Here is a 14,295-nt window from a genome sequence, read left to right as displayed (position 1 = left end):
TGTTCATAAGCCTTTTCAGTTTACAAAATGCCGACCTCCTCCTAATATTATTGCATTAAAAAAATTCCGTTTTCCGTCCCGTTTTCAATTCCCCGTCTTAGCAACACCCAAAATGTATAGAGTTTTTCCATTATTGAAAGTACTCGCACCTCAGCAGTTAGAGATAAAATAAGAGGTTAAGAGCTCTTCCTGCTTTCAATTTTCTCAGACACCAGCTTCTTTAAACAATGTATCTATGCCCAAAGGCGGATCCAACGTCGGCGACCCCACCCCTCGTATAGTGTGTTTCCCCAGATCTCTGAGACTGTAATCCTCGGTTCTGAAATTTATGGATCCGAAACTAATTGTGCATGGCATTTAATCAACTACGGATATGTACTTTGTGCTTACTCCCCCCTTTCCAGCTTTTAAAACTTTGTAACAGTCAAGCCGAAAGCCTACATCAAAGGGGAGGCGAATTTTATTTATATGTGGTAACTTTCACAGAGGCCTAAGATACCATTTTTAATTATTATAATTAAAAGAGTTCGGTTATACAATCTGTTTCGTTTCGTTTCGGTAGGTTTCGTTTCGGTAGGTTTCGTTTCGTTTCGGTGGGTTTCGTTTCGTTTCGGTAGGTTTCGTTTCGTTTCGGTAGATTTCGTTTCGTTTCGGTAGATTTCGTTTCGTTTCGCACTTTACAGGTACCCAATAAAAGAAGCAACCTACCTGCACTTTGTCTAAATATGTCCTACTGTCTCGAATCGTCTCCTGCATGGCTACAACCGCAAGTCCTAACGGTGAAAATGCCGTTGTTTCTTTCCAAAAACCAGACTAAGAACTTAATGTTAACTTGACCCATCATATCCTCCATCAATTCTCTCAAATTCTTTGAATTTCTGTCGAAATCTGGGTTCAACAATTGCGTTTTCAACTTGGTAGGCTAGACCAACGACAGTTTCTCCACAGCTGATCGCGACCAAATCACATCATCACGGATGTAGTTTACTCCGCTCTTCTTGTCTTCATTTCAGTTAACTTTACGCTCTAAATTACCTTTATTTTACAGCAGTGTCGTCTTTTTTAAAAACCTTTTCAATTAAATATCCATATCTTATATTCTTTTTGATATTGTTCCTAATTTTTTATTCGATAAAACTCTAGCGAACTATATTTTGTGTTCTACAATAGTTATTTCGGTCATATCCTACATAATCATGAAAGCTCGGTAAGAACTTAAATCAAAATAGAAAATATAGATATAAGAAACAAAATAACATCTTTGAGTGTTATTGGGATATGACATGAAGTTGGTACGTGATCAAATCTACTATAACGATAGAATTTAATCACGTGACCAACTTCATGTCATATCCCAGTAACATTCAAAAATGATATCTTATTTTTTAAATAACAGCTTGCGCACTTGAGGAAATGGTACAAAATGTAGTCATAGTTTTAATTTACGCATTGCTAAATGAAACACTTAAAATTGTGTAGATTATCATACAAGGTGAATGATCCTGCGGATACACGTTGTACCTGTGTTCCCCGTGCTCCAAAGCCATCGACAAGCACGCCAAGAGGAAAAAAGAAAGACAAGAAAAAAGTGTATGAGACTCTTCATCTGGCTTCACAAGGTCATCCGATCAATGTCACAGTCCCTCCTAGGGAGGAAGAAAATCCATACTCTGTAATTTGTCATGAATGAAGATGCGTTTGCTAGATTCAATGTGCAACTTTCGGAGATACAGCGGCGACAAATTCAATGTTAACATGAAGAGAAAAAAAGCCAGCAATGTTTAGATCATGCCTTTACTTTTTGTCGATATATACATAGTACAAGATTTCAGTTAGCATCAAAAAGTACTTTTCGTCCATTACTAGTAAATCTTCTGATTATCACTTTAAGTATGAAATATTATGCATAATGTTTATGAATGGGAATCAAACGTAGATTTTAAGGATAGGGAAAATATTGTCGTATTTTGTTATTGCTTGGAAGGTAGTAAAAAGGTCTGATAACTTTATGGCATGAAAGAGAGGGCGATGGTACCTTTTCTGTATATATACTTCAAGAGGTAAAACATAAAGTGTATTCAGTTATAACTTTACCTAAACATTTTTTCCACTATTTCTCATTATAAATGAAAATTATGACTGTCTAAATAAACTCCACCCGCATCCAGGTAAATCAACACGAATAATTTTTAATCTCTGGCAATTTCTGCGGTATGTATAACTGAATGAAACATATTTCTTTTATCGACAATAATTACATTTCAACATGTTGCTATGAGAACCTTGAAATTATGTACATCGTTGCGTATTACCAACATTCGAAACGTTGAAAAATGAAAATTTAATTACATATACGAATACGTGTATGTATGTATATGAAAAGTGAAGATAATGAACAATCTCTTAATATATGAATTTTTCGCTATGGAAAAATCATCCCCATGAGTGTGATTTTATTTCTTTATTTTTCCTCATGTATTTGTCAATCATCAATGACACAAAATTACTGACATGTAATACCTACGTATGGATGTTTTGATCAATATCTCCCATAGATGTATTGCTTGTAGGAGTTATGAGATTGATCACTGTTCGTTATCTTCACCTTGCATATATGCAGAATATCGTTAAAACATCAAGCAATATTATGAGAAACCATCAATGTGTAAATAATAGGGAAACGTACAAAGATATGTGCAATCTGGGTAAATATATCTTTATAGCATCAAACTCAGAAATTCAAATAATTTGATCCATGTCATGTGATTTACATTGTTCTATGAACGTACGTACACTGTCCACACATGTATATGTTCTCCTTATTAATATAACACTTTCATATGTAATATGTATTTATGTATCTGTTATATGTTGAACAACTTTGGGGCTTTGGACCTCACCTTTTGCCAACAAATTTAATTGCTATTGATGCTCTTTTGCATGCAAATGTAGTGTGGTAAAATGTAATTATTACTTGTTATGACTCATTTGTTAAATGTGATAAATTTATGTGATGAAAGTTTTATGGTATATATGTTTATCTTAAAGGGACTGATTCACGATTTCCCCCCAAATTTTGTTTCTCTATTTAAATGATAAAAATCTACAGTCTAACATGTTTACAAGGTTTTATAAAAGACGGTTATTTATCATGACAGAAGCTCATTATAGAGAGTTTATTATTTGTTTTCAAAACAAAGATGGAGGTGTGTTATTGTTTATGAAGTTTTCAAAATAAATGGATGTTGATCCAAGTTTATTATATATGTCACATCTCAAGTATGCTTTTCGTAAAATGTGTTATTTAAAAAAAATTGTGATTGTACAAAATGGAGATGCTTTAAATTACAAAATTAACGTTTCACTGGTTTGTTTACATAAAAAGACTCGAGTCTTTATTAACATAACACAAAATTATAGCTAAAATATTGCTCTTATCCTTGCATTCAGAAGGTCCACATTTTGGTTGTCAACATTAAATGAGTTATATTTCTAATTCTAAATATCAAAAATGAAAAAATATTTCTTTCAAAAACGTGAACCAGTAACTATATTACTATATATTATATTACCGTTGTACATTCTGTCAATTATACCTGAAACTATACTTAGTTTCAACCGAAGTGTTAATTTTTACATGTTGATTTTGGTATACACAGCTTGAATTTATCAAGCTTAAATAAACAATTTCATTCAACAAACAGCAAGTGTTGTGTTATAATTTACTAAGGTGTGTGGTTTAGAAATGAGATACATTGACAAGATATAAAGCTTAAAGTAATAACAAAAATTGAATTGAACTTAGAAACAATTTCGAGGACATTTGCAATGCTTACATATGTAATATTCCCGAAATTTATCCATCGACCATCTAGGTTCTACATTGTAGTTTTCAATGTAAACATCCTAATTTAGTGACATGACCTAACACTATAAATACAGCGCGAAACAGTAGTCGTCAGTCAGTTATTGTCGAAGCCCAGAGCGAGAAGACGTGGTGGACAAGATTGACAGTAAGTTGCAAGCAATAAAGTGATTTACTGAGTAAGCCAGTGTTTGATTCCGTACGTTGTAACGGTGTTAGAGTGGAGGCATTGAGGCTGTCCTTTTAATAGGCTGACCTTAGTAGTAAGAGGCCTGTCACTGTCGAGGTCGATCAGATAAAGGCACTGGACTTGACTGACGACCAGGCTGTTGTTCACAGTGTCTGCCTGAATAAGCCTCTACAGTGTGTGCAGCGGTTGAAGGGCTGTCACTTGTACTGTGTGTCCTGAATAAGACTGCAGTACAAGCGTTAGTCCGAGGTCAGCCAGTCGTTCGCTGAGGGTGGTCATACCCATTGTTAAATTGTTTTGATATTATAAATCATTTGGTGAACCCCTGATCTTTGTATGTTGATTGACTTTCCTTGATTTCATAGTACTTATTAACCTGGGTAGGGTTAGGCCATATTTGTATATATCTGCAGGCCCAATTTCTAATAACATTCCCAATCTTATTTTATCAATGGAAGTTGCTATTCTAATTACACCTCGAACCCTTGAATTGACAAGGCGCGGACTTTGATAGCCTTCTTGCGTATAAGGAAATACGTTACACATACATCAAAATTCAGCGTTCCAGGGGTTTCTACTTGTTAGGTTTTTGAAAATGATAAAGTGAGGTGTTGACCGATACTATACCAGGATAGAACTATCGGTAATTGATGGAAATAAACTATTTATAGAGTCGCAATAAGCACATTAGCTTTATATCTCAGTAGTGGGACATGCATGGACTACGACTGAAGATGAAGTTATGTCTCCACTTCCATTTTGTTTTGGTCATTGTAACCAATTTAACAGGTAACTTAAATCCATTATCTATCTGTAAAAGTTTGTAGCTCCTTTGTTCTGTTTACAAAATGTCTGCACATCAAAGACTGATTCGGTATTTGCATACATTCATAGATGGATAATTATAAATTATTCGTAACTCCCCATTAAAAATAAATACTTATAAGCAAGAATAAACTATCCAGTTACTAATACATGTATCAAGGAATGAATGTGAGATAAAAACTAAAAATCGAGCTTACAGTTATCTCAACATATCAGAATACAGTTTATAATCTCTAATGCAATCAGCAGTTTTCATCATTTTTCAGCCTCAACATGAAATGTCCTACAAAATCATCAAACTGACAATATGCGTGTAGATCTTAACGTTCTCTTAGGAAGTCTTTTATATAGTAATTTGAAAATAAAAAAGGAATAGAAATTAAAAGATACATGTAAATTTTAATAAGAGGAATAAAATAATGAAGAAATGAACATACAACTGTACTGCAATATCTGGTGACTGTTATAACAAAACTCAAAAGAGATCCGATTAAACGAAATTGTCAGACTGATTTCTTTACATTCCAAAATTTAACTTATAAATTTATTTTTTTTTGGACATTGGTAATGTTTTATTTCATTGATCTCTTTACTACTGATGAAAGGTGAAGACAACGAACAGTGATCAATCTCATAACTTATAAGCAATATAAATAGAGAGTTGGACAAACATACTGGATATACCTTGAACTGAACTGAATTTATTTCTCATCACAATTACATAGATTTACTACATGTATCTTATATAAAAGTGATGATAATATATCACTAAATGTTTTAAGGCATGCGTGAGTATGGAGATTGGCAACATATGTAATTTTAGATTCGAGTAGTCATTGGGTCGGGGAGCATAGTTTATTAATATTTCTTATAAATAACACAATTTTCTTAGAAAAGATTGCTTGTTTGAATTCATTATATTTTTAAAAGTGATGATGTTTTTGAAACGTATTTGTTTTGGTGATAAACATTGTTTTCTAATATCAATCAGAGATTTGCAATTAAACATGTAGTGGAATTCATCACCAATTTCATTTAATTCACATTTATTACAATGTCTTGTTTCTCGGGGCTCGTTTCGCCAGCGTACTTTTTCAATAGGTAAGTCATGATTACAGGTTCGAAATTTACAAAAGGTTATAGTATTTTTTCTGGGTAGGATATCCAAATATTTTTCAAATTTTAATTCATCCTTGTACATTCTATAGTTTATAGTTTTTGATAGCGTTTTGATGTCAGAATTCCACTTTTGCTTGAATTGATCGAGTAAAATAAGTTTTACTTTTGACTTTAGCCAGTTTGGATTACATGCGTTATTTTGCCAAATGTTTGAAAGTCCGCAATTGTTAAGGATATTTGACACGTTCTTGAACCAAGCAATCTCTTTCGCGTATTGGTTTGTAACATTATTACCCAGTTTTAACAGGAGATTCGCTATTTTTGTTTCTTTACTAAGTGCAATTCTGTGCCAAAATGAGATAATACGCATTTGTATTTGTATGTGCATGGGATGTCGGCCAAGTTCACCGTACACCATGCAGTCTGGGGTAGATTGTTTTAATTTCAATAATAATTTGCAAAATTTAAGGTGGACTCTTTCTATAATTGCATTATTTAAAAATCCCCACACCTCACAGCCGTATAATAAGATGGGTTGAACAATTTTATCAAATAAATCTAACTGACACTGTATTGATAGGTTATGCAAACGTCCTTTTTTAAGAATTTCATAAAGTGCTTTATTGGCTTTTTCTACTTGTTTTTTGTTTAGCTTTTTTAATCAGTCTATGCGAAAGTTTTTTTTGGACCACACAGGACATTCGGTCCTGTGTAATCAATGAACACACCGGACCGAACCAAATTTTATCAGACCGAAAAACCTAATGTAAAAAGTGAAACACGTGAAAATGCAAAACCAAGGAAATCTTTATTTATTATACTTGGGATCCCTCCCGTATAATACTTTAGACGTTCCATGCGGTTTTAATCACATTCATTTACATATTGTGCTGAAAAAGTCTTGCATGTCATTTAATTATATTGAAAATAATAATGAAGACAAATTTTCCCCTTGTCTAACACCATTTTCACAATTAAAACAATTTGAAATCTCATCACCATGTACTATTCTTGACTTGATATGATTATACATATTTGTAATAACATTATACAACCTCGCATTGGGTCAAATGCTGTCTGCCGTGTTTCATACCGATTGTTAAGCCGTTCTTGGCACACTGATTTGACTGCGCATAACTTCGTTTACCTGATCAGGATATGGGGCTCACGGCGGGTGTGACCGGTCAACAGGGGATGCTTACTCCTCCTAGGCACCTGATCCCAACTCTGGTGTGTCCAGGGGTCCGTGTTTGCCCAACTATCTATTTTGTATTGCTTGTAGGAGTTATGAGATTGATCACTGTTCGTTATCTTCACCTTACATGTGTCCATTGATATTGTTTGCACAAAGTTTGTACCATATACCAGAGGTGGGGTCAGGTGCTTAGGTTAAATTCCAAAGCATTTCATTTCAAGTCAGTAGTCAAAAAGTGAATTTAAACAGAATTAGTCCCCCATGCTTACTTTCTATCAACTTTTCATAAGTGTTTTCCCCGTTTTACAAGATAGGTCCTTGTAGCATGTAAATGTAGTTATATACATATAGCTATTGGTCAAAGATGAATTTAATTTTATTGGTGAAAGTTAAATTGTAGAACCAACCAATAGAAGAACTCGAAATAGTACCGTGCGATAGTTGGTATGTCGTCATCGGATAACCTAAACTGTTGAAATTTCATTACAAATTAAGAATATGTAAAATATAATAGCAAGATTCGGATTAACTGTCTATTACAACCCTGACAATGAGACGGCGATAGAACAAATACATTTATATATAAACCAGAAAACGATTCGAACTCGATAGTAGGTGAACTATATGTAAAACTTATACGGTACCATATGCATCTTCGCTAGCCAAGGGTTTACGATCCGCTCCGCTTCTCTACAATGGAGCGGATTGTAAACCCTTGGCTAGCGAAGATGAACTAATATGGAGTTATAAGATTTTATTTACTTTGCTCATTTCCATTTTTGTAGGCGTTTTTGCTTCAAACAAATATCATCTTGACAGAAATTCAGCTTCCAGTCAATGCGATGCAAAACATTCACAACTCGTACCTCAAAGCTACATAAACGACAAAAATCTCGCCAAAGATATTATCAATAGGATGGGGATTAACAATTCAGCGTGGATTGATGGAAAGATCCAAGAAATCGGATGTACTAAGGGTACCATAAAAAAAATGCAACGGTTCTGATAAATCAAAACTGAAAAGAATACAACATTACATAAATTATATAAAATTGCTGTTTTCAGAGATATGTCTGAGGATGAAAAAGGCATCTGAACGAGAAGATAGAAAACTGCCATACTTATGTGGTAATTCTCAATCAGAATTAAACTGTAAATATTTAGCATGAACGTGTACCAATTGACGTTGACGTATTTCCCATTTACAAGAATTTTCATTAATGCATCTAGGGGTGGTGATGGTATTCATCGTTTAAAATACATATTTAATAAACTGTTAATCAATTATTACTTGATGTTAATCAATGAAATTAAGTATTGTGGGTTGTTGTTTTTTTTTAAATAAAATAAAATTTCTTTCGATTTCTTTTTTAAAGTGACTTCCAATGACGTACACGTTCATAAACAGGAACTGTCGTACAGAGAATCCCTGAGAGCCTGTGATCCAGTGAAGCGGAAAATAGACGGCAGTCTACAGAGTGTAATGCTTTCACGGTTGAATGAAATTCCTCGGACATACAAATCATCGACTATGTTTTGGCTTCCAAATGTAGATTTTATTTACAATCAAGGTGGTTAGACTTGTATCATTTTTTTCTTTTTTTTTTTTTTTTACAAACCTTGAGCAGTGATTTAAAATAAAAAATAGATTTCATTTTTGAAAATACATGAAGACATAAACTGTGACGTTTTACGCCAATATACGTCATGAAGCGCGTTAATGCTTAACGAAAAGTGGGCTGACACGAAGCGTTGTTGTTCATACCTTTAATCCTTTGTATTTTCAAAAATGAAATTTTTATTTTTTATTATTATTTTTATATTTGCATTCTACTTTCATTTCTGTGGCAATATTTCCATCCGTTAAAATAGTTCACGCTATATTTATCAAGATTCATACGCACATTGTTCACATTCATGAGGAAATGGCTATCATTTCACTTCGTAAATATATAGAAGGTGAAAACATTAGATATGTAAATATATATATAGAAGTAATGCGAATTGCAGAATGTAGTGTATTTCACTTTAAAACTGTTTCTCGAACATCTGAAACAACAGATTCCAATATTGAAAAGAAATAAATATCAAGGTGTTTTGAATGATTTTACGTTTAATTGCAGACACTGCTACCTCCTGTATCTATGTCATTTCACGAAACAACATCTCACTGGAATCGATGAATGGCAAATGTGGTGTTCCTCGAATGGGTGTCTGCATCAAAGACACATGTAACTGAATTGTTTTTAGTTTGCAAAAAATTTCATAATACTGAAATATCAAATAACCCCCACCTCAGTGTTTGGAGAATGTATCAACGCTAAAACGCAAAATACATTTCTGTCCTCTGTCCAGGGGTATAACAATTTATATTTATATTATTGTTGAACTTTAGATATTTCGAACTATCAAAAATCAGCCATGCTGGAAATGACCGTGAAGAGGTTTTTCTCGGTCACTTTAGCAAAGGAAGGTAGGTACATTAACACATGCATTTGCAAAGGTTGTTTTTTTTATCTAAACAACATCGGTAAAATATTAATGTTATACCGTAAAGATGTGGTGATATTTCACGTATCATGAAAGTGGAGTTAGTCGGTTAAATTCATTACCTTGAAAATTAAATCATGTCTCTTTGAAAGATATTTTGAAAACTAATGCGGAAGAAGGAAATGAATTAAAGTATTCAACTCGCGGTCGATGGGGGAAAAACCAGCCGGTGCGGAACACCATTAATACGAATGTCGGAACTGGAGGTGGGTCAATGCCATGTAACAACTGAACTTCGACTAATTTTAGTTAAACATATTTAATATAATCAATGCATTCACTAATTATACTCAAGATTTACATAGGGCGAATTAGCAAATGTACATACAGTTCAACACATTTGTGCAAGTCAGTTTCATAGTTTTAGAGAGTTTAATTAATGAAACAATCATATGCAGATAATTTAATCAACAGATGTGAAATATACTAATGCGGCGGAGGTAGTCGGACCCGGGACTACAATCCACAGCCAGTGGGGAAAACTATACCTAATACAGGCCACAGCTGAGCCAGATGTACGAATTGAAAAGAGTCAAAACTGGGATTTGAAGAGTCTTTGTTAGTAATACTTCAACGTGATTCCTTCTCTTCTCTGTAATGTATGACTGTACATTCATGAGCATAAAGCATTGATTGATTGAAATAGGGATGCATGCAAATTCTACTTGCAATGAGAGCTAGTTAATCTTATCTGTTTTCTCAAACTGAATGTTTTAAATTTTCAACAGACATAATCCTTTATTCAGATCATTTTTTGGAGCGTCACCCTTGGCTAGCGAAGATGTGGATAAAGGCTGGTTCAAATGAAATGTCACGCCTTATCGGGGGGGGGGGGGGGGGGGGGGAGGGGGGGGGGGAGGAGTAACATATGGAAAAAATCACGTTGGTGTTTTAAGAATTTTCTTAAAAATCACAAGGTCAGAAATGACAAGACTTGTAAAATACGGCAATAGCTCCCATATATATAATTTATTCAAATCATTGTCACCTGCGGCCCGGAAGGGACCACAACAAGATTTCAAAGTTTATCACAGGATATCTAGGGGAATCGTTTAAAATAAGTAGAAATGCAATTCGTAGAAACAATATGCAAACATCTTCATTAGTGTAAACAAATGTGTTCAAATCATGGCCACAATAGGGGTTTTAGATATTTAGATGGGATTCATTTCATTTCAAGAACAAGACTGCTATAGATAAGACCCTGGGGGTCTGGATTGGGATCAAAGCGTCATATAGAACCACACTGTATACAGAAAACACGGATAAACTGTTCTGAACGTCACTGCAGGAAGTTTTAAAAGTGTATATAAAATTAGTTATAAAAACATCACGAGTACATTTTAAATGCATACATCCTCATATAGTTAGATTCAATTCTGATCAAGCCACCCCCACTCCCACCCCAGGGGAATAAGTTATATATAGGTGGGGAAAACAAATAGAGGGCAGCAGGTGTTAATCACGGTTACATAAAAATCTTAAATTCTTTTCATCAACGAGCCTATTGTGAATAGCATCCATAGATATGTACGATCTATGACACCTTTGATCTACAGCAAAGGTTCAGAGAACCCAATGGGATTCTATCGTGTTTTGCATAGCAACATGTCATTAAACGTGATCAAACTAATTTGCATTGAGAGACATACAGTGTACATATATGTCTGCCCAGTGCCTGCTCTTAGGTTATTGTTGAGCAATTATTATAAATTTTTAATCTTAGGAATCACATTTCTGTGTCAGCAAGGTAGCTCAGGTGAGCTTTGTGGTTCATGAGCCTTTTGCTTGTTTACTAGAAATCGGACCGGTAAACTGTGTTTCGGGTATTCATAATTACATATCTGCTGCTGTATATAGTAATCCCACTCCTATTATTTCATATAATTACACCACTATACCCGCAATGTATCACGAAAGTTCGGGTAATCTGTTGTTAGTCCGCTCTATCTGTCTGTCACGCCATCTTCTTCCTCCAATTCCTCCTACAATTTACGCAGCCAATTCATCCTTTGGAACATGATCCGAAGTATCCTGTAGATGTGCAGTAAAGTTTCTGAAAAGGCAGCTGCAAATAAAAACCTTATCCCTCTTTTAATTTTCACAGTCTGTTGTAAATCCGACCACTCATACTTCTACTTTTTCTGTTCACAACAATTCCTTTACGATGAATACTCAATACATATTTATTTTAATGTTTTTTATTACACTATTCTATTGTAAAAAGAAGAGAGCCGCATCACATTCATCTCATTTTCCACAATAGCAATGCTGTAGATAACTAGACTAAGTTCATACTCTTCTTACTTTTATAGTAACTGTTACACGTCTGTAAATAACCAGTTTATATTCAGTTTTCTATCTACATGTCTGTAAATAGCAAGTCCATGCCACTTTACTTGGGACAGTAATGTTTTGAATAACCAAGTCATTTTCATTTTATTTTTTCGTAATTACACGACTCTAAAGTACTAAATCATACTCATTTGAATGTTTAGAATTATATGAGTAATATTACCAGGTCATGATCTCATTTTCCATAAGAAGAATGCTACAACTAGCAAGCTCACACGTATTTCTAAGGATAGAAGTGGCGTTTCTCGATATTACATAATTTTTCGTGACATTTCACTTGCATTCTATCTCGTTTCTGCAAACATTCTTAGGGTATATTACCATGCCTGTTTTTGAGTTAGCATATATATTTACGGTCATATAAAAGTGACATGGTAGTCAGCTCTTGTGTATTACAATAAGTTGTAGAAATGGACATTACTATAGCAAAGAAGGAGGGTAAAATATTTGGTAGAATCGGATATCGAATCTGGGGCCCTTGCACTATGATCTTTTTTCAATTTTTTTCCCTAGTTAATTGATCTAACCACCTACCCATTCTGATATACATGTACGAAGTGTGGTAATATTACAATAGTATATATTCAAACCTTTTTCTGATATACGGAGTGTGGCAATATTACAATAGTATATATTCAAACCTTTTTCTGATATACGGAGTGTGGTAATATTACAATAGTATATATTCAAACCTTTTTCTGATATACGGAGTGTGGTAATATTACAATAGTATATATTCAAACCTTTTTCTGATATACGGAGTGTGGTAATATTACAATAGTATATATTCAAACCTTTTTTCGGAAATCATGATACAAGAACTCTTTATGTCGAGGAGATGAAAAGAATGTCGGAAAAGTCGCGTATGTCATTAAATAATGACATAACGGTAAATGACTAGCTTATAACACTTTACCTTTTATAATGACACAGTTGGATATGATTAGCTCATATGCATTTTTTATATGACAATGCTGTAAATAGCTAGCTCATACTAATTTCATTTTCCATGGCGCACGTGTAAAATAGTTCATATTAATTTTATTTCAAATAATTCTGTAAATAAGTTATTTATTTTTCGTTCACGATTACGTGGCTCTAAATAACCAAATAATTCTACTTGTAGTCTCCGTTGCCCTCAGCAGCTTCAGCTTGGTTCTGATCTGTATATCGATCATCATCAGTGTAGCCTTGTGGAAACGGTTGGTTATCAAATATACACGTACATGTATCATCACTACATAAAACGAGTCTTAAACAATGAATAATAAATCAACATATAACCATTTAAATAGTATTAATTCGAATGTTATCTATTACAATTGTTTTGATTGGACAAAATTAATGCTGGACTAGAATTTACACATTAAATCCAAAAACGTAATGAATTCATACGCGCCTAAAAGCATATACCATAGTGCTTGGGCTCCGCGGGTATGTTAAGGCAGGTCATGCTTCATTTATGCACGTAAACTGCATAATTTTTAAAATCTGTCTTACACAAAAAGAGGGAGCTACTAACTGTTAAAAACTATTTTGGTTGTTTACTTGAGAACATTTTGTATCATAACAACATGACAAACATGCGCTTCCGTATGACGTCACTGTATGACTGTTATAAATAGATCATGGAGGTACCTTAATAGAAAATGTAAAAGTAACACATTATCCCAAAATTTAAATATTGGTCTAACTGGCGATAATGACGGTAAAATACCCATAGTATATCAGAATTATTGATAGAATCCTACCACTTTCAATAAGAAGTAATTATTGAACATTTAAACACGAAACCATCTAGGCCTAGCCCATGTTTTACATTTTGCACTGATGCTATGCAGTTTTGTTAACAGACGATTCTGTCAGTAATTGCCGTGTACATTAGTTTATGACCTTTCAAACGGCGTATAAGAAGTATATAAAAGTATGTGGTCTAATGTGCTACTTTTGCAGTTTTATTTCAGTCTGTGACAGATGAAAATCGGATCGACATGCTAAATGGAATGTTTTCTCCGTTAAACAAAATTGTCAATGAATGATATCAACATACCTTCTTAATATCAATAAATTCTCAGCGTTTCACATATATATTCCATATATCCCATGTCATATATTTCAAATACTCCACATTTTGTCGATATTTGCATGGCACACATAAACAAATTCCTTGCATGTGTCAACGTCACTCGCAATCTC

The 14,295-nt window shown here is 33.8% G+C and overlaps 1 protein-coding gene and 1 long non-coding RNA gene across 3 annotated transcripts in view; one reads left to right on the top strand and one right to left on the bottom strand.

Annotated features, from left to right (window-relative positions):
- The window catches only part of LOC125679049 (uncharacterized), a 22,269-nt gene extending 18,566 nt beyond the window's left edge, over nucleotides 1-3,703 (top strand). The window contains exon 9 of one of the 2 annotated variants that reach the window (XM_048917956.2): nucleotides 1,480-3,703. In XM_048917956.2, the coding sequence (XP_048773913.2) occupies nucleotides 1,480-1,690 (211 nt within the window). In that variant the 3' untranslated portion in view covers nucleotides 1,691-3,703. The remainder of the gene's footprint in view (nucleotides 1-1,479) is intronic. The other variant, XM_048917957.2, reaches the window with a different exon arrangement.
- The window catches only part of LOC125679060 (uncharacterized), a 21,471-nt gene extending 7,176 nt beyond the window's left edge, over nucleotides 1-14,295 (bottom strand). The window contains exons 1-2 of the long non-coding RNA XR_007371690.2: nucleotides 14,150-14,295; nucleotides 11,646-11,812 (exon numbers count right to left, since the gene is read on the bottom strand). This is a non-coding gene — a long non-coding RNA (uncharacterized LOC125679060). The remainder of the gene's footprint in view (nucleotides 1-11,645; nucleotides 11,813-14,149) is intronic.

The sequence above is a fragment of the Ostrea edulis genome, chromosome 2 (genome assembly GCF_947568905.1).
Source record: "Ostrea edulis chromosome 2, xbOstEdul1.1, whole genome shotgun sequence".
Lineage (NCBI taxonomy): Eukaryota > Metazoa > Mollusca > Bivalvia > Ostreida > Ostreidae > Ostrea > Ostrea edulis.
This window is presented reverse-complemented; position numbering and strand designations above follow the sequence as displayed.